Source organism: Danio rerio, chromosome 5 (genome assembly GCF_052040795.2).
Source record: "Danio rerio strain M-AB ecotype USA chromosome 5, GRCz13ab, whole genome shotgun sequence".
NCBI lineage: Eukaryota > Metazoa > Chordata > Actinopteri > Cypriniformes > Danionidae > Danio > Danio rerio.
The window spans coordinates 19,998,799-20,019,973 of NC_141025.1; the positions used below are offsets into that span (position 1 = coordinate 19,998,799).

At 39.1% G+C, this 21,175-nt stretch overlaps 1 protein-coding gene across 2 annotated transcripts in view; it reads left to right on the forward strand.

Annotated features, from left to right (window-relative positions):
- unc13ba (unc-13 homolog Ba (C. elegans)) overlaps window positions 1–21,175 on the forward strand; it is a 178,016-nt gene that overhangs the window by 58,885 nt on the left and 97,956 nt on the right. The window contains exons 10-12 of one of the 2 annotated variants that reach the window (XM_087253310.1): window positions 384–16,565; window positions 17,176–17,430; window positions 18,485–18,572. In XM_087253310.1, coding sequence (XP_087109436.1) covers window positions 384–16,565; window positions 17,176–17,430; window positions 18,485–18,572 — 16,525 coding nt within the window. The remainder of the gene's footprint in view (window positions 1–383; window positions 16,566–17,175; window positions 17,431–18,484; window positions 18,573–21,175) is intronic. The other variant, XM_087253313.1, reaches the window with a different exon arrangement.

Here is a 21,175-nt window from a genome sequence, read left to right on the forward strand (position 1 = left end):
GGCATGTAAAATAAGATCATGCAGAATATGTACGTTATTACTTATATACAGTCAGTCTCTTAATAATAGGTAGGTATAAGCTACTAGTTATTAGTGAGAATTGTTACTATAACTAAAGTGTTATACAAATTTACATTTTATTTTTAAGGATATTTGGATATATTAAATGGATTTAAGATTATGTATTATAAAGAGGCATGTTTTTGCATTCTGTCATTACCATAAAATGTTCTTCAACAGTTTCAGTTGTTTCATACATGCATTTTAATTTATTTTCATTTCTATCCATCTGTGATTTTTGATTTTAAGATTTTGTTTATTTATCTTTATGTTGATTCTTCTTTTTATCCATGCTTTTGGCACCTTTACTTCATGCACACCAGATTTTCAAATGGTGCAGACGCTGTCCGAATGATTCCAGTGGACTCTGGCATGGGAGTTGAAGACTGGGAGACCAAATACAAAGTTGATAACAATATACTGGATGATTATCTGGAACCAGAGCAGAAAAAGTGGGATGATGATGATGACACCAAAAGTGAAATTTATAGAATCGTGACCAGCCCAGGTGACACCAAAGGCAGTCACGTCTCTCAGACAGAAAAATGTGATGCAATGTCCCCTGAGGAAGCAGATGACTATGATGAATCTGGTAATCCCATTAGGAGAAACAGCAGTGAGGTCCATTTGGTCTGTAAGGAAGTAAGAGACTTTGAGGAGGAAATTTCCCCTCCTGAAATTTCCATAATTCCTTCAATTAGCCACCTTCGCAGGGCAGAAAAGACATCATATACAGAGGGACTGTTGTACAAAACTAGGATGTGGGCCAAAACCTCATTTGAAGATACTCTTGAAAACTATACGATTTACTGTGAGGAGGAGGAAGCCAGAATGAAAGCAAGAAGTGAATATGGGTCTGCAGGATCAGATGAAATGCAGTTCTCTCTTGGGTCTGAAGAGGAGCTAGATGATATGGCATTTGTAGAAGAGGATGCACAATATGAATATGACAGTTACTACAGTAATGCAAGATGTATTTCCTCTTATGACGAATGGTCCCAGGACTATTATGAACAAGAAAGTGTTATGAGAAATATTTGCACAAGGAACCCGGATGTAATGTTGTCATCTTTAGAGCAACCAAATAAGGAGTATCATGACACGATGGATGAACTTCAGAACTTAGTTGACTCTGTATCTGAATATTTGGCGGGTAGAGAGGAGGAAATTAGTAAGTACGAATCAATGGATAAAATTGACACAAAAACAGAAACAGAAACAATAAGTAAAGAAAAGAAACCCGAGTACAAACCAGCTGAGGTAAAAGAGGAAAAGGCTGTGGAGCAAGGAATTGCAGGTGTTAAAAATGCCATGAGCTCATTGTTTAGCTCAATAACAAATACCAAACCAGCAGCGGAAAATATAGAATCAACAGAATCTGCTGCAAAAACTCCATCTCCAGTTCCCCCCCAGTCAGAGTCTGGTATTTCCAAACTATTTTCTTTCATACCCAAACCGACTGGAAGTCCAACTCCTGTTGCTATTGTACCACCTGCTAACCAGGAAGCTAATGCAGACAAGAAGTTTTCTTTGCAATCACTTTTGCCATTTCAGTCTCCAGAGGTCAGTCGACCAGCTAGTGCTGCATCTGAGGCTGATGCTGTGAACATTTCTGATTCAACTGGCTCACAAACTCAGGACTCCACTCCAAGTCAGACTCAAACAGTAGTTGATTCAGTACTAGGAAGATTAAGCCCTTTCAGGCTTTTTGGAGACAAAACTAGTGCTGAAACTACTTCTCAAACAAACACATTGCAGGAAAAGACAGAGTCTAAAGAAGGATCAGTTGATAAATTCAAGAGTTTGTCTTTAGAAGGATCAGGTGCACATCCTGAGCACCAGCTCTCATGTGGGGGTTCGGTAAGTGGATCAGTAGAGCTCTTACCTGAAACAGAATCATCTGGTGAGTTGCCTGATTCCCTGCCCAGAGGTGCTATGTCCAAGCTAGAAGAGACAAAAATTGAAGCTAATCCTGCTGGTCAAACACCCGCAGAAGATACTGGATTCTTCAGCCCATTTAAGAAGTCACTGAATTCACTTATATCAAACAATACAACAGATGACCAAAAATCAAACGATACCCCCTCAATGTTTTCTATTTTTAAGCCAACTGAGGCTTCAAAAGCTGAGGATGTATCTAGTTCTCTTGGAAATAAATTAAAGCTCCCTTTCTTTTCCTCTGATGCGCCAGACAGTACTCAGGCACCTAAACAAGAGGGTGGTTTGCTGTCTGGATTTCTAAAACTGACAACAGGTGAGGATTCCAATCCTCCTAAACCTGGTGTACCCCAATCTGGTACTAAAACACCACTGTCTAGTCGTTCTGCCCTGCTTGAAAGTGTTTCCAAAGGAAACACAGATACTGGATGGTTCTCCAATCTGTTTAAGGCAAGTCCAACTCAGCAACAAAAGCCACAGACTGGAACACAAGCCTCATCAAAGACAACGGCTACACATAATATTCCCACTGTCATTGTGAATCCTGAAAAAACAGACCATATAGAATCTTCTGCAGATGTTGTTGCAGAAAATGATGGTGTAACAAATCATCATAATGAGTCTCTATCTGCTGAATATCAAAGTGAAATTAAAAGTGATGCATTGGGTTCAGACCAAGCTGAGAGAAATGAAAACGCACCTAAAGATGAAACAATTATGAAAGAAGAGGACCAGGTGAAACCAATGTCACAAACTGATACACAGACACAACCCCAGCCTCAGGGCTTGCTATCTAGTCTTATATCTGGAATCAACAAACCCCAAGAAAGTTCTGTTCAATCTCAACAAGGCGGATTACTCTCAGGGTTACTTTCTACTGTTACTGGCACCCAAAACACGAACCAGATTCAGCCAGGAACAGCACCTCCACAGTCAGGAGGATTGTTGTCTGGAATACTGAAAATTGCTGCCCCAGAAAGCTTTAACACAAACAACCAATCAGCATCCCCACAACATCAACAACCCTCAAGTGAAGGCAATGCCCTTCAGGAAACACCTGGAGATCAAAGCCAGAGCCAACCTGCAGCTCAAAGCCACAGCCAACCACAGAGTACTGGACTTTTTTCTGGGTTGTTAAAATTGGCCAGCGACACAGTTTCAAACTCGCAAACAACATCTGCCCAATCAGCACCAGTTCCTGAAAAGCAGAATGTCCCAAAACAAGTAAGTTTGGAAAGTGTATCTAATGAGCCATCACAAGGTGCTTCACCTCAACCTCAGTCAGGAAGTTTCTTATCTGGGCTTTTAAAATTAAAGACTCCTGAGACCATTTCAGCACCTGAAGTTGTCTCCCAGCCTCCACAGCCGCAAACATCACAACAAAGCAGTAGTCAACAACAACCAGAAATAAAGTGTCAACCACAATCTCAATCACAGCCAGCTGAACCACCACCAAGCCAAACAGGTGGACTTTTTGGGGGACTTCTGAAACTTACAGAGAGTGCTCTTACAGGGTCACAACAATCAGGTGGTCCAAGCAGACAGCCTAATCAACAGCAACCCAGCAAACCAAATGCACAGACACCACAAACATCTGCTACAGCAAGTGGAATGTTTTCAGGATTTTTGAATAAGCTAACAGCTCCTGAGAGTGCTTCTCAACAGCCACATTCTGGAAATAGTAGCCTGACATCACAACAGAGCCCTAATCCCCCTGACCAACCACCATCTTCTCAAACAGGTGGCTTCCTTTCTGGCCTGTTTGGTATTAGTGCTTCAGACACTAATAATGCCAAAGAGCAAGTTCCCCAGAATATGTCACAACAGGAAACCTCTGGTTCTGGTCAAACTAACGCACAGCAAAGTAACAAGCAAAACTTGCAAGGACAAAACCAAGTTCCTCCTCAGCAAATACCTCAAAGTGGATCAGGTGGGATATTCTCTGGGTTGCTAAATAAGATTGCAGACACAGCAACCCCACAACCTCAGTCACAAACCACACAGCAGACTAGTAAGTCTGGTCCAAATGAAATTGTCCATCAGCAGTCCTCTAGCCAATCAGGTGGGTTCTTTTCTGGGCTTTTTTCAACTAATCAGACACCAGCACCATCACAACAAGGATCCCCTGCATCAACAACACAGTCAAAACAAGGACCACCTGGATCAAGTCAACAGCAGCAGGGAATGAGGCAGCCTTTACAAAGACAAAATCAGATTCCATCTCATACCCCAACTCCAGAGCCACCACAAGGGGGTTTGCTCTCAGGCTTTTTCAACAAACTTGCCTCAGTAGATACTCCTGCTCAGTCAACAAAGCCTGCCCCTGGAGGTCAGCATAACCAACAAACAAGTAGGCCAGATGCCTCAGGACAGAGTCACACATCTTCCCAGCAGTCAGCCGCTTCAAGCCAATCAGGTGGACTTCTTTCTGGTCTTTTGAAGACGGGGTCAGAAGCTGCAAATCCAAAACCATCTTTTGGGGGACAGCAGTCAAACCCTGCCTCAGGAAGACAGACTCAAAGTCCACAATGTCAAGGTCAAACTACAATACAAGGAGCAAAACCTGAGCAAAATCAATCTGGTGGTCTGTTTTCTAGCATTTTCAAAATGGCTACCTCAGATGAATCTTTGCAGCAACATGCCCAGTCAAGCAATCAACAAGCAAATGCATCTGTTCAAAGTATCACCAGTCAGCAAAATGAATCTAGTGGCATTTTATCTGGATTTTTTAGCAAACTTACTTCAACAGCTGAAGAATCGCCAGCAACAACTGAAACTTCTCCTGGTCAGAAACCCAAGCAACAGCAACCGGAACGTACTGGAATTAAACCTAGTCAGGTTCGCCCACAGATTCAGAGGGCCAAACCAGTTGAGTCCTCTGAAGATGGAAGTGAAAAAGATCAAAAGGTATCAGCACAAAAAAGTTTGTTGTCTGGATTATTTAGCAAGATCTCAGAAGAAGAGTCTTCACCTAAATCTCCTCCAATCAAAGAAGAAACAAAAAGTAGTGTTAACAGTGCTACAAGTATACTTTCTGGAATTTTTAAATCTGGAACCAATGAATCTGACACTACAGCAAAAAGTAAGGATCCACAGAAGGCCTTCCTTGATGAAATGAAATCTAAGCAGAGTACAGAAGACACCACTCCTAAAGTATCATGCAGCACCGGGAGTTTAGAGTCAAACAAAATTGCAAGTGAAGTGGTTCAACAACCTGCTAACTTGCATCCTGCAGTGCAGTCTACGCAACAGTACATAGATGAGATCCAAAGACTCTTGTATGGGACTGCTAATAATTATGGCTACCAAGATTTATTGCACGTATTTGCTGAACATGGTGTGATCCCACCAGAACTGTATGAACATCAATGTCTCATCGAAGCACTTCTTTGGCAGCAGCTGAATGAATATGTTCTATTGGAGACCCTAGCAACACAAGTTCCAGACTATTCTTTTCCAAATCAGGTTGGACCATTACCTTTTGAACCAGTTGTGGAGAGACCTGAATGGTGGAACTTAAAAAATATGGATCCTAGTCAGTTCCATATCCCATCTCATCCCTGGCAGGATGTTCCCAGTTTACCATTTCAAAGTAGTCTTCCACTAGCAAATGGAGAGGATGTGTTTGTGTTTGACATGAGTAACAAGAAACCCTTGGGAGGCTCTGGCAATTTGCATGACTGCAGTGATAAAAAACATTGGATGGAGAAAGAAGCTGCTAAAAACCCACCAGCAGATGCATATTCATGCCCAACAAACATTTTTCCCAAACCACCCTATAATTTGAAATTTGACTCCAGATTCTTCAAGCGACTAACTGAGAAAAAGGGGCCATTAGATTTGACTCCAGGTGCTGTCAACCTCAGTAGCACAGTAGCTGCCAATGGAGATATAGACGATGATATGATTTTTGAAGATTCTGAGTGGTACCAACAGTGGCTGTGCTTGTTGGAGCAGGGAATGTGGTGGCCGGCTGAGGCAGGAGATTGTGGATATTATGTTTACATGGATGAGGAATATATTTACTCTCTTTTGACTGATAGGGCTGGTAAGCATCTTTATGCATGTGCAACCCCAGAGGAGAGCCGCATCTTGGAACAAATCACTGAAAATATATCTAGTATTCTTCATAAAAAGGATAAACCAAAGATGACACTTTGTGGTTTTAAAATACCTCTATTCAATGAACATGAAATGCCTGGAATACCTGGGAACAATCAGTGTGACTCTCAGCTCAGAAATGCTCCTGTTGATTTGTCTTCAGCTCTTCAGAAAGGTGACAGGATTATGAACATGAACCTTGAGCGGTTCTCCCAAATGTTTCATGAGTCTGTAAATGCACATGCAGAGCAAGTTGTTGATTATAGTGTGTATAAACTCCAAAAAGTAAAAATGGGTTCTCAAGAGCCAGGTATAATTTCTACAGTAGAGCAGCTAGAAGCAGCTGATCTCTCAAAGAAGGCAAATAATCTATGTCATGGTGGACCATACTGGAGAAATCAGAGTATTAACGATCTTTTTCCTAAAGTGTCAGTGCCAAAATCCTTTCCTCAACGGACTTTTACTTCCTCAATGGGCCATAGACAGCATCCCTCAACTACAAAATCTTCAATTCCTGAAATTGTGATTGGCCAAGTAGATGATACGCCTGTTGAGCAGAAAGCTCAGATGAAACAAACTTTCAATCCTATATTTTCCACCATTGGAAACTTTGTTGAAAAGACATCTACTGCACCACAGGTAGCTAAAAACATACCTGTAGCACCAACAGGGTCTACAATTACTCCACAAAGTCAGGCATCATCTAGAAAACTTCCTGATATAGTGAAGGGGAATGGGACTCCACCTACATCAGCTAGGACACTTCCTGTAACACCAACAAGTTCAACAAAACAGAATGGGCTTACACAGCCTATTGCAAGCACAACACCTCGAATATTGCCTGCTCAACCAGCCTCAGTTTCGACCACACAACTCACAGCAAGTATTAGTTCTAAGCATTCTGCATCATCTCAGAAACACAAACTGGCAAGGCAGCAATCACAGTCAACACAGTCAAAACCATCTGAGGAATCTTCTCATTTTGAAAGCTCCAAGACTGCAGCACTTCCCATAAAGCCAAAATCTTGCACAGTGATGTCAAATCAAAAAATGTCATTGCCACCACCACAAAATTTACTCTTTAACAAGCCTCAAGTGGCAATCGACTCTCTTTTTTGCACTAAGCCTATGGATTTCTCTGGAACCTTGAGCAAAAAAGACAAATGTAATGATGAGAAATCTCAGGTAGATGCTAATACTGAAAATTCTATTCAGGACGTGATTGACTTTACCACAACAAAGCTAAAGGATAAAAAACAGAATGAGGAAATATCTGAGATGAGTAAGACAGCAGCTGTTGACCTTACTGTTGAGTTAACTGATGAAGTGAAAGAAATTAATATCACATTTCCAGCTCTGGAAGTCCAAAATATCTGTGTGACAATGTCTGATGTACCAATGGGAACTGTATCTGCTCCACCTTCGCCACGAAGCCAACCTCGATACTTTCCTCCAGACTGTGGAGTGTCCAGACAAAACGACAGGTGCAGTAACGAAGCACCCAAATCATCAAAGCAAAAACCCCAGATTTCTGGACAAGCCTCGGCTCAGCTGGTCAAAGCAGGTGGCTCTCAAGTAAGCTCTGCCAAAGTTCTGGCAGATTCCCCTCCAAAGTCAGCAATCAAGTCAGTCTCAACACCAGCTCAGCTTGATCGGCTAGAAGGAGGTCCTTTAATAAGAAGTGCCAAACCCAGCCATGTGCCAACATCCATACCTCAAGCACCATTGCCACATATACGTCCTGAAATAAAGACATCACCAGTGTTAAGCCCAGCATTGAAGGTGCCTGTTAAAAATAAACAAATTGGCCTTATAAGGCAGACTTCACTTGCTACAGAGTTTTTGGGAAAGAATCACGTGACTGGACAATTGCATAATGGGAACACTTCTCCAGCAAATTCAGTCAAATCAACACTGGATATGACTTCAAAGACAGCTGGTAAGCATGCAGAGATGAAAATCACTGACACCTCTGTAAATGAAGCAGTACCACTTCTAAGAAGCAGACGGGCTTCAATCACAGAATTGAATACAAACTCAGTGGGTTTGCCTTTGCTTGTAGAGGCATCAGCACATGAGACAAATATCTTACAAAGGTATCAGTCATTACCCCAGCTTATATCTAGTAAATCCAACTTTTTCCATGAAGAACCTGCTTTAAACATCCAAAACAGTATTTACAGCAGAACTGCAAATTTGCCAATGCAACATGCTTATCAAACATCTACTGCTCCAGCAAATACAATCAAAGCTACGTTAGATATGTCTGCTAAATCAACTGCTCCATTGGCTGTAGTTTCTGAAGCAATGCAAAAGGAAGCGCTGCCACTTGTGAGAGCAAGATCATCATCAATCTCAGATGGCAATGAAGAGCTTGTTGGTTTGCCTTTGCTTGTTGAGCCATCAATAACAAAAGAAAATCTTCTCTCACAAAGGCGTAAATCATTGCCACAGATAATATATGGTGAACCCAAATATTCCCAGGAAGGCTCTGCTGTACACAGACAAACATGCCATTATAATAGAACTGCAAGTTTGCCAGTGCACCCTTCAAATTATCATGAACCATCAACTGCTCCAGCAAATGCAGTTAAAGCTACAATAGATATGTCTGCGAAATCAACTACTTGTGCAGCCGTAGTAACTGAGGCAGTTCAAAAGGAAGCACTGCCACTTATGAGGACAAGATCAACATCAATCTCAGATTGCAATGAGGAGATTGTTGGCATATCTCTGATTATGGAGCCTCCAACACAACAGCAGAAATCATTTCTCCAAAGATTTGAATTAAAATCAAATGTTACACAAAGTGATGGTTTACGACAGAAGATGGATTTGCAAACATCCAAGTTAGTTCCAGTCTTAAACCAACAAGCACATAGTTTTCAGGCAGCCTCTGCTCCAGCCAGTGCTGCTAAAACTGTATTAGATATGTCTCCTAAGCCAACTGAAAAAATCCAAGAGGTAAAGCAGGAATTATCTCCAATGCCACTGATGAAACGAAAAACATCGCCTTGTGTTTCTGATACAGAGACATCCCATGGATTGCCTTTAATTGTAATACCTTCTGATTCTAAAGAAAATAATTTATTGGAGTCCACATCTCCATCACAGGTTCAGGAAAGATCAGAAAGAACACAGAAGGAAATGAATAGCAGTACTTCACCCCAACAGTCCCCTAAAGTCGTCTCTACTACTGAGTGTTCTTTTCAAAGTGAAGTAGCAATATTTCAAATGAAACATCAAGCATCTTTTTCAGGAACTTCCAACAGAATACACACAGCACCTGCTAATACAATCAAAAACATAGTTGACATGTCTCCAAAACTCCATTCGAAGTCATCAGAAATTTCTGAAGAGGTTAGGATGGAAGATGGTGTGATGTCACTTTTAAAAACAAGACAAGCCACTGATGCTGAATGTTTTAAAGGACTACCAGGTGTACCATTAATTGTAGATCCTCCTTTGCTTCCTAAACCAGTTCGAATTCAAAACAAATTATGTGAGGATGTTTCACCTTTCTCTTTGAAATCAACTATGGCTCATGCAGCAAAAGTACCTTCTGCACCAGCTAACACTGTTAAATCCACTGTTGATTTGTCAGTTGTCCGATCAACTTGTAAAATGTATGAGGAATCAACAGGAGAAATGCTTTCAAGTGGAGTAATGCCTCTTGTCAAAGATAAAGCAGTCATTAACAAGTGTTCAAGAAAAGATTCAACAGGAATGCCATTAATAGTTGAATCTTTTTCACCTTCTCAACAGATCCTTCAAAAACAGTCACATGGTACTTCTTTACTAGTAAAAGGAAACGCAAACCAAAAACAATCAATGAATGGACGTCATACTATAGAGCCTTTGTTGCTCCAGCAGATCCCCACCTATCACCGAAATGGAATCCTTTCAGTTACAAAGACACAAAATGTAGAATCTCAGCCATTCAACAAACCATTGGACTTTTCTATTAATGTTCAACTTACAAAACACTATAGTCCTTCTGTTCTTGAGAATGGTCACCTGGTGGATTACACTAGAAGTGTAGAGGAGAAATCAGTGATTGGAAACAGATATCCAGACAATGGTAGTTCTGCTTGTAAAAAATCATATGCTGGAGCTGTCGACTTGACTTCTGACATAAAGATCGACATCAATAGAAACAAAAGGGATGATGACATCAGAGATCTTTCATCTCCTAGAACTAGTGGCATATCCACCCAGAACACATCATCATGTATAGCACATATAAAAGCTGTTCAAATTTCAGCTACAACAAAAAAGACAGATTCTCCTCGGCTGTCAGGAACTCAGGGAATGTTGGTAACCCAGTCAAAGAGCTTAGCTGAATCACAAGCATCAAACCTATCTTTTCAATCCAGTTTGCCTACTCAAACGGAAGATACATCAGTTCACTTGATAAGATCACTGCAAATGACTGATTTGCAGTTCCCCAAACCTTCTTTACAACCAAATGAAGCTCAAATCAAACCTATTGAACCAGTCAACAGACAATTACTTGACAAGGAGCCTCCAGTTGCATGCAACACCTATGTTGATCCACATGGCTGTCATGTCCCTACACAAATCGGTGATTCATCTAAAGTGGTGGTCTTCAGTGGCCAGCCTACAAAATCTGTGACTCACATAGTTTCCGCAGAGAACACAACTAAGCAAAGACTAGATGAAAGGTCAATCACCAGCAGAGACCCAGTACCCTTGGCATTAACTAAGAATGAAGGTGGCCAACTTATTAATCAAGCTGAGTCATTCATTACTACAACTACTTCTGTCTCAAGATCCAAAGGTCTTATCAAACAATCAACAGTGGAAAGCTTTGGAGAAGAATTCATTCCTCAGAGTGGTACAGCTACGTTCATCAGTAAGCCCTTAGTATTAGACGACACACATATTCAAACTTCAGTTGTTCCAGTTATATCAGTACAAGATGTATCCACACCTGATAAAGGTCTGTCAACTGACTTTGTGTCTACTTCTGTAAGTCTGCCAGTAACAACTTCTCCCGTTGTATTAGAATCAGTCATTGTTGTGCCATCAAGTGTTACAAACTCTCGAGATTCCATGGCATGTCCACAACTACGTTTAACAAGTTCATCTGTCAAGCAAAGTGTAATTGATATTCATCAACAATCTCCAGATCAAGCCTCACATTCAGTCTCAGGCAAAAATGTGTCAGTCAAAGGATTAATATCATTATTTGATGGAGCAGGCTCAAAGCCAACAACAGCTAATGTTTCACAAAAAAGTGATATAATCTTACAGCCAGTTATCAAACCCTCACTTCAACATTGTTCTGAATCCAAACAAGAAATGACCATGTCTACAAAAAAGACAGTGACGACAACTGCTGATACATCAGTGTTCAGTGGAACCATTTTAACTACTGATCAAGCAAATACTGCCCCACCCTCCTTAATAACGTCACCCACTGAGCCTCTTTCAAGTTCTGTATTTACAACACTGCCATCTGTCGAACTTGAAGAAGCTTCACCAGTTATACAAACTCAAGTTTTTCTGACTGACCAGTCTTTAACAAGGAGTTCACTAGTTCAACACAGCAGTGCATCTGTTTCTCAGATCATTAAAACATCTTCTCAGAGTTCTGCTTCAACATGTACTGTCACAATTTCACAGCCATTGACTACTTTTGTTATGCCAGCAGAGCCAAAATCTCAAGAAAACCTTTCTGAAAGGATCTCTATATCAGAAAGTTTAACCACACGTGATGTATCATTTCAGATTACCACCAGTCCTGCTACATCTTCATGTGGGTCTGCAATTACTCACTCAACCCCTCAAACACAGTTAAAAGAGATTCCATTAACAGAAATGTCTGGCAATCAGACTGATTTAAACATAACAGAAAAACTGTTAACCCAAAACAATTCAGCTACAGTCAGTGGAAGTGATGCCCTGGGTTCATCAATTCAGGCTTCTTTACAAGACCCTATACCTCAGAAAACAACGGTTTGTCAGTCTGATTCTGCAGTCGATTCTGTGGTGGACACTATTGGTCAATTAGATGTTTCTTCACAGCAGGTTGTTTTGTCTGAGATGATGTCCATTGAAGAGGTACCATTATTCACTCCAGTTTCACCTACTGAACTTGAGGGACGATCACTAGTTATTTCTGGTTTAATCCCAAGGAAGATGCTTATCCCTCAGATCATGATTTCAGAAGCTAGCAGTCCTGAAGACTGTCCTAGTGACGAAGATATCATGACAGAGGAACCCAATTCAACCGAGAAAGATGAAACTACGTCGTCTCTCATTAATATGTCTCCTTTGGAAAGCTCTGATGTTTCTCAAGATGATTTAGCTACAACAGTTTTGACATCTCAAGAAACGAAAGACAGTAATATAATGACATATCCAGACGCTCTAGTAGAAGTTTCTGAGATTAAACATGATGATTACATTGAGGATGAAGTCATCAATTTAGATGTAATTTCATCACAATTAATGCCAAGCCCTGCTGAACAAAATTGCAGTAACTCTCCTGAGTCCAGCGGTTCTGAAAAAACAGATCCTGAAAATGACAAAAATAATGACCTAGTGTCCAGTGGCTTCAAACAAGAGTCCAAGCTAGAAGATGGTGCTAACATCTCATCAAAGTGTGAAGAAGAAATAAAAGACTCTGAAGCATCCCCTAAAATATTGTCTGAACAACTGAGTATCAATTCTGGACCAGTGTCCTCAGAAAATGAACAGGAACAATCAGAAGATACTTTAAAAACCACAATGCTAAAACCTGAACCAAATGCAAAGGAGGTGGAAATGCAGAGTGCAGGGTCACATGAAGAGGCAGAAATAACCAGTACTGAACCTGTTACTTCTTCCAATCTCAAAGACACAGCTGTTGGAGAGGAATCTGGAAAAGGGTTATTCTCACTTTTTGGCAGTTCATCTTTGGGTCAGTCTCAGCATCAAAGTGGACAGTCAATACTGGGAGGTATACTCCCTGGGTCCTCATCCTCCAAAGAAATGTCAGGTACAGGATTATTCTCAATGTTCGGAAGCGCCAGTCCTCAGACCACCCCTGCATCATCTGTACCCAAAGAACCACCTGGAAAGGGCTTATTTTCTATATTTGGTGGATCTGTTGCACAACCACAACATGACCAGGAAGTTCCACCAGTGTCTGGTCCAAAAGAAATACTTGTTGAACCAAGACTACCACACATGCCTACTCCAAGTGTGGCCCAAGAAATGGGACCAAGAGGACCACCAGGACCTAGACCAAGAGGACCACCAGGACCTGGACCAAGAGGACCACCCGGACTTGGACCAAGAGGACCACCAGGACCTAGACCAAGAGGACCACCGGGACATGTTCCAAGGGCTATAACTGAACCTGGACCAAGGGCTCCAACTCCAAAGGGACTATTTTCTGTGTTTGGTGGGTCTTCTCAGCAAACAGCACAGACAGGTGGATCAGGACCCTCAATACTTGGAGGGATTTTGCCTGGTTCTGGAGCCAAAGATAGTAATGGGCCTGGATTTTTTTCCATGTTTGGTGGTAGTTCTCAATCGCAAACACCAACTGATGTTGCTACAACCAAATCCAACAACAAGGATACAACAGCAAAAGGACTGTTTTCTATGTTTGGTGGGCCAAGTCCCAGTGGAGGCTCTGACCCAGAAAATATTTTTAAAGTTCCATCTGTGTTCTCGTCTGATAAACCAAAATCTACTGGAGTCAATCTTGTGTCTGTCACAGATGATAAAAAGTCCATCTCAAAACATGCAGATTCAGCCACTATACGTGAAGATTACCAAATAACACCTACACCATTATCTGATGCAATTAAAGATGAACACGACTCTGTTGATGCTAAAGAAGTTCCAGTAGAAATTACCTTTGAACCTCCTGATAAGATAGACAAGAAACCGGGTGATGAAATGAATGAAAACCTTATGAATATTGAAAGGAGGACTGATGAAATTGGCTTGACCATAAATGATGATGCAAAAGCTAAAATTATGACGTCAATAAATGAGACTGAAGATGTTGTACCACTGACAGTTGAACAATCAAAACATGAAGACACCTCAGTGAATAACAAAACACATGAGCAACAAACCATCAATGATCTACATAAAAATGAAGAGCTTGACAAAGGAAAAGAAAAAGAAACTATAGTCAGTAGTTCACAGAAAATTAATTCTGTGACATCAGTAAATGAGACTAATGAGGTTATTCCTCTGACAGAGGAACAACCTAAAATTGAAGAAACTTCAGTGGTTGACAAAATAAACAAGGAAACAGCCGTTACAGAGCAACTTAACAACAATTATCTGGACATGCCAACAGAGAATAAAACTGTAACCAGTAATTTAGAGAAAACTGATTGCATGACATATGAGACAACAAATGAGACTGAAGAGTTTGTTTCCCTGACAGAGGGGCAATTTAAAAATGAAGAAACTTCTGTAGTTGACAAAACACTTGAGGGACAAACCATTAATAATCAACTTAAATATGAGGAGCTGGACATGGTAATTGATCAAGAAACTGCTGCCACTTGCTTAGAGAAAACAGATTTTGAAGAGAATTCATCAAAGCAAGAGAGCATTTTGCAGCCGGTTGAATGTGAGAAAACATCTGAGGTGTCATTAGAAACAGGTAAAGCTGTTGAAAATGAGATATCATCAGAATCAAAAGAAAATAAAATGCAAAATGAAGCTGGTATCCCAGTAGAGAGAGATATGGAAACAGAAGTGTGTGTAAAACTTGAAAAATCTCAAGAGAGTAATAAGCCTCTGGATTTTGAGAATCACGTAGACAATGAGAAAGCTCTCACTGTAGATACAGAGAAATGTGATGATGTTCAGAAAACAGATACAACTTCTGTTGAATCTGAAAAAGACAATGTCTTGAAAAATTCTAACAGTCAACAAGCTGAGGACAGAGAAAAAATAGATGACAGCACAAAGTCAGAAGAAAGTGACAAACCATCAGCACAACTATCTTTAGATCCACAATCAAATTCTTCTGTTCAGCAGCAGGAACACCCCAAACAAGAAATTACTGTACCTCAGCCAGGGATGCAGGGTTTTTCTGCTCAGCCAAGAACAAGAATGGCAGGACCTTTTTGTCAGCCAAGACCTCCAATGCCTGGACCAAGAGGACCAAGACCTGTGTTTCCTGGTCAACCGAGACCAAGAATGCCTGGCCCTCAAAGACCCCCAGAGCCTGCTGCATTTTCTGGATTTATGTCAATGTTTTCTGGTCCAAGTGCTCCTAGCAAGCCAGCAGCTTCTAGTTTTTTCTCAGTACCACAGACATCTTTCTTCAAGACATCACCTGCCTCTGCTGCAGCACAACCACAACAACAGAAGAGTTCATTTTTTAATCTTCCAACCAGTCTTCAAACAGACTCCCTTACAGGTGAACTTTTTGGATTGTTTAAAGGTACAGAAGCAACAAAATCAGATGAAACCATGCAACCAGAGAAGCCTGAAACTAAAGAACATGATGGAACCCAAGACTCTAAAGATCAAGCTAGCCTCAGTATTGATAATAAGCCGAATGCAATATTGGAATCTGAATTGCCTGCTGATACTAAATTAGGAACTGAAGCAGAATTAAAAGAACTTGATACGGAGTCATTCAAAGCTATTGAAGAGGTCAAATCTCAACACGAAGCTATAGATGAATGCAAGGATATCAATACAATGTCTGAAACTATTCAAAAACAGACATCTGAATCAGGTCTGCTATCAAAGATAGAGCTAGGGGACATTGCAACTCCACCTTCTACACCCAAATTACTAGATGAAGACAAACTACCAACCTCACCACCTTCTTCTAAGGGTATCTTTGCTTTACCTGGCTTGTCTACATCTTCACTAGGTGGTTTAATGTCTGGCGCAGCAGAGACAGCTAGACCATTCAGCTCTTTGTTTGGCTCTTCTTCTCCTGCCACTTCAGTTAGTACCAATCCTTCACAGCCACAAGCAGAGAGCAGTGGTCTGCTTTCTGGTTTCAAAGGTTTTTCTGCTGGTCTCTTCCAAGAGGAAAAATCAGCTCCTGCAAAGGAAGAAACCACCATGTCATCAATGTTTGGGAGGAAAATAGGCTTCCCATGGCAAAATTCACCTCCCCACACCCCACCTGCTACTCAGTCCAAACCCCAAGACTTGAGACCTGAAGAAACAAATGAACCTGAGGCTGATAAATTGTCACCAGAATCAGAGGTCACAGGAAGTGCAGATCCCAGTGATACAGAAGGTCCAAGTGACAACTCTTTACATGAACAGCCAAGCTTTGACACAAGTCCAGACAGTCCAGAAGCATGTAAACAAGAAGATCCCTGTATGGAAGCTGAACATTTGGACAAATCTGTAATTTACCAAGGTTGCATAGATAAGGACAAGGACACACCTAACACAGATTCCAGTGCAGAAAAGCCATCGGAGAGACTTCAACAGAAAACCTTTGATAAAAGGCTAGTAAAACCATAATAAATGGCTTCCCTCCATCTTTCTAAAATGTATTATTTTATTAATTTCATTTAATTATTTATTTTTATCCACTATTATTTATGTTATGTACTCCCATCATTAAATATTTTCTTTTTTAGTCTTATAGACATGCATATATTGAATAATATAACACAAACATAGCTTGCTCTTTAAATTTAAAGTCATTTACAGAATGACGTGATCCATTAACCATTAAAGGCATAATTTATATCCGAAAATTGAATATGCTCATTTTTGGTAATTTATTCCTTTAAACTGTACTTGGATTTTAAATATAGTAGTTTATCTAGTATTATTATAGTAAATTCACACTGTCATTAAAATGGCATTATAAAAATACTACAAACTTGATTTTTCACTAAGATTCCTCATTATAATGATGAAATTTCTGACTTGGGACAGAAATAGAGTTCACATGATTTAGTTTGAGACCAGGTTCAATTTCTTGTAAATTATTCCCTCTTGATTATTCAGTTCTCTGAATAAAATACCAATACTGAGCCATCAGATATTAGATTTTACAGTTAGTTTGCAGTTCCTTGGATATTTACATCTTGTGTTTTCTTTTACCAGCCCGGTGGACAGTTCTCGATTTGGGTCTTCTGGTAACCTTAGCCAAGCCAGTTCCCAGTTCAGCTCTGAACTGGAGGAACACAGCTTTTCAGATACTCAAATCAGGCCTGCTATTGTTGCTCAACCTCTTCCAGTCTCGGATGATACAGAAAAAGGGGAAAGAGAGATACTATCAAATGTACAGAAAGAAGTAAATGTGGAAAGTACACCCAAACCTGTTGCTATTCAAGGGAGAAAGCCAGAGAGGCAACACAGGTATGTTGCACACTTAATGAATAGATCTGAATAAAGGATATATAAAAAAAAAGAATTTAGTAATGAATAGAAACTATGAAAGAAAATTTTGAATTTCAGAAGCAAATAATTTTTAATGTAAATGTAATCATATTTTTTTATTTGAAGAGAGATGTATACATCATATAAAACTTGAATAAATAAGCTCTATTGAAAGTGTTTTCTATTTACAGTATTTGGCTGAGATACACTATTTGAAAATCTGGAATTCGAGCGTTCAAGTATTGAGAAAATAGCTTTTGAAGTTGTACACATTTTTTTTAACAATCCATATTACTAATTTAAAATTAAGTTACACTAAAATTACATTACATTGGTCACACTTTTTTTAATGGTCAGTTTGTTGAATTTAAGTTACATTGCAACAAATTTTCATCAGATTATAATTAGACTGTTAGGTTAGGGTTAGGGTTAGTGTAAGTTGACATGTACTTGCAAAGTTTCTTATAGTCAGGTAAATGTCTGTTAAAGGTGCAGTATCAACAGATATTAAGCAAAAAGTCTACTAATACTCAAATGGACCATTAAAATAAAGTGTTACCCATTATTTGACATAAAAGCAAAATCTACTATATTGACCAATGTAATATATTTTTTGACAATTGCCATAAATATACCATGCAACATATGATGCAACATGCAACAATAATTGTACGATCACAATTGTACAATAAAAGCACAACATTGGAAAGAGAGTAAATAGTTTCACCTATAATTTTTTAATGTTATTTAGTTACTGTGATGAAATCATAGCATTAAATTGTTGTGAATTGTGAATGTTTTAATTGTGTGTCTGATCTGCATTTGATCTAAATATTACCCTTAAAATATAAAGAACAGTATTTTGTTGTCTTGAATTATATTTCTGAAATTTTTATCTGTATTTTATCCAACCATTAATTTATCAGTTAACCATATAAATGCAGTATATATTCACTATATAAAACCAAAGTGTTGTTCCAGCAAGGATTTTTTTTAACCTCATGATCTTACGACATTTAATTGTTCTTTTCAGTTTCTGTGAGGATGGTCCTCCTCCTTTCTCTCCTTCCCGTCTGCGCTGGTTGAAGGCCATTAATAAAGTCAAAGTGAAGCTGCATGAGGTAGGAGGGAGAGAACAAAACATCTCTCACTTTTTCAGAGTTGAAAATCAAGTTGTCTTGTATTTTGTTATCCTCATTTCCTCTATTCGCTTCTTTGCTCTGTTGATATTTATCTAAACTCAACCCATTCCACTTCACTGCCCTTTTGTTGTTTGGTTGATTGAGATTCACATTTGACAAATTGAAAGTTAAAGGCCACCATGGGAACAAAAACAACACGTTGGTTTTTCTGAGGTCAGTCCATTTTAAATGGTCTGTGTTATCAGGAGAATCTTTACAGGTATGTGAACTTATATTTTTGAATATTACTAGTTTGCGGAATGCTATTTTGTGTGTAAAATAATTTGGATCGTTTGGCTTATCGGGTTATCATAATTTGTAGCACTTGTGTGTGTGTGTGTGTGTGTGTGTGTGTGTGTGTGTGTGTGTGTGTGTGTTTGTTTGTTTAATTAAAAATGTGTGCATTATCTAAAGGTATGAAAATATGCCATTCATGCCTTTTGTGTGTGCTTGTGGGTTAGAGAGAAATTTAGATAGATTGTACAAAGCCAGTGAATTTATCATTGTAAGTGTCAGTCTGCATACTTTATTAAACTGTTCCCCGGTTGCTTGGGTAAAAAAAAAAGTGTCTCAGCTACACAGTCTGCTCTGTTGTTATTTCTCTGTGATCTAATTTGGATTCAAGAGTGTTAATTTTCTTTTTTTTATGCTGTTTGACGTGTGCTGTTTAGAAGGCTGTGTGGAATCCTTCAAAACAGGATCTACAATTGGTTAGATCAGTGTGGCAATGCTGTGGAAATGGCACATTGCGCATCAGTAATCTTTATTTTTTTTTTATTTATAGTGTGTTATTGTCAGTGTTCTTGCCATCTGGTATTAATGCCATGTCCTTGAATGGTCTTTAATTTAATTATTGCGTCTTCATAATGAGTTCAGCGGGTATAAGGAGATAATAACAATGATACATATGGATCTGTTGGTACATCAAAAAATGTGATGTTGTTGTTTCAACAACAGTAATGTCACTAGTGAACTCATATAATGGGAAAGTAGTCAAAGAAACATTCAAAATGAATGGTGTAAAATCATTTATAACTATTAAATTCAGTATATGAACATGCACATTATGTACACAGTTTTGTGTGGAAGCCTATTTCAGCCACAGAATCAAAGGAATATAAATAAAAATATTGGTGGCATTTCCTTTATCAAAAAGCTGCAGCCTGTTTTTCTGTTGTTATTTACATAAACATTTAGCTTTCCTATCTATTCAGGATGAAATTATCCAAAATGTAACCTGTCTTCATATATTTATTAGAAATACAGTAATTAACAAATACCTTTTATATATATATATATATATATATATATATATATATATATATATATATATATATAAGACTGTAACAGAGGCCAGGTAGCAAAGTGCTATGCAGATAAACCTCACTCCTCTAACCTCAAAAATTGCCCTAGCGACAGACGCTAAAGGCCATGGTCTTTAGTCTCCTTGTTAGAGCAACCAACTCCCATACAAAGGATTGCTGGTTTGTTCCCAGCCCAGAACAGGATGGGTGCAGTAGTACCGGTGGGTTACACCTGGGGGCTCGTCCTAGATAGGATTGAGGTTTAGGGGGTGAGTTTAACAGAGGTCAGCAAAGTGCTAAGCAGGTAAACCTCACTCCTTTGACCTCAAAAGGTGCTGTAGCGACAGAGGCTACAGGCCATGGTCTTTAGCCTCCTTGTTAAAGCAACCGACTCCATACAAAGAATCGCCAGTTTGTTCCCAGCTCAAAACGGGATGGGTGCAGTGGTACCGTACATAACATTTTTATTTTATTTTATTTTATTTTATTTTATTTTATTTTATTTTATTTTATTTTATTTTATTTTATTTTATTTTATTTTATTTTTATTTTATTTTATTTCATTTTTTATTTTTTTATTTTTTTATTTTATTTTTATTTTATTTTATTTTATTTAAAAAAAACAAGCCAACTGGATAATACTGAATACAAAACAGTTGGCAAGCATCAATCTTGGATTCCTCAGATCATGAAAACATTTCTATTGACTTGCTACTGCACCGCTTTGATGATCCTCTAAATGAATGGACACTAAAACCAAAGATTAATGTTCTTTGTTCTTGATGTTCTCATGATTCTGGCAGAACTTTATTCTGTGGTCTGCACTGATACTTGCAGCTGTGTCTACTGATATACGCAGCTGCTTGAGGAAGGGAGCGTGATGATGGCTGATTGCTCTGTTGAGACAAAGGCTGTGACAGGGAAAATGCTAGGCAGAAAAGTCATCTCTAAAAGACCACTGTTTTTCTGCTGACAGCTTAAACAGTGCCTTCTCTACTTATATTTGCACAATTTCTTTATCAATGGATCTGAAGTGCTTGGGTGTTCCTTTAGCATACCGTGTTAATGTTTGCGTTCATACAGGTATTAAGTTCTTGAGACAAGTGTCAAAATAGACAAGTAAGATACACTATTATTATGATGGTTCTTTATTTAATTCAAAGTGTTAAATGAGTCTTTGTTAAAAATAGCACTTTTATCTCAACAAGAAATAATTTGCCATAGCAACTAAGTGGCATT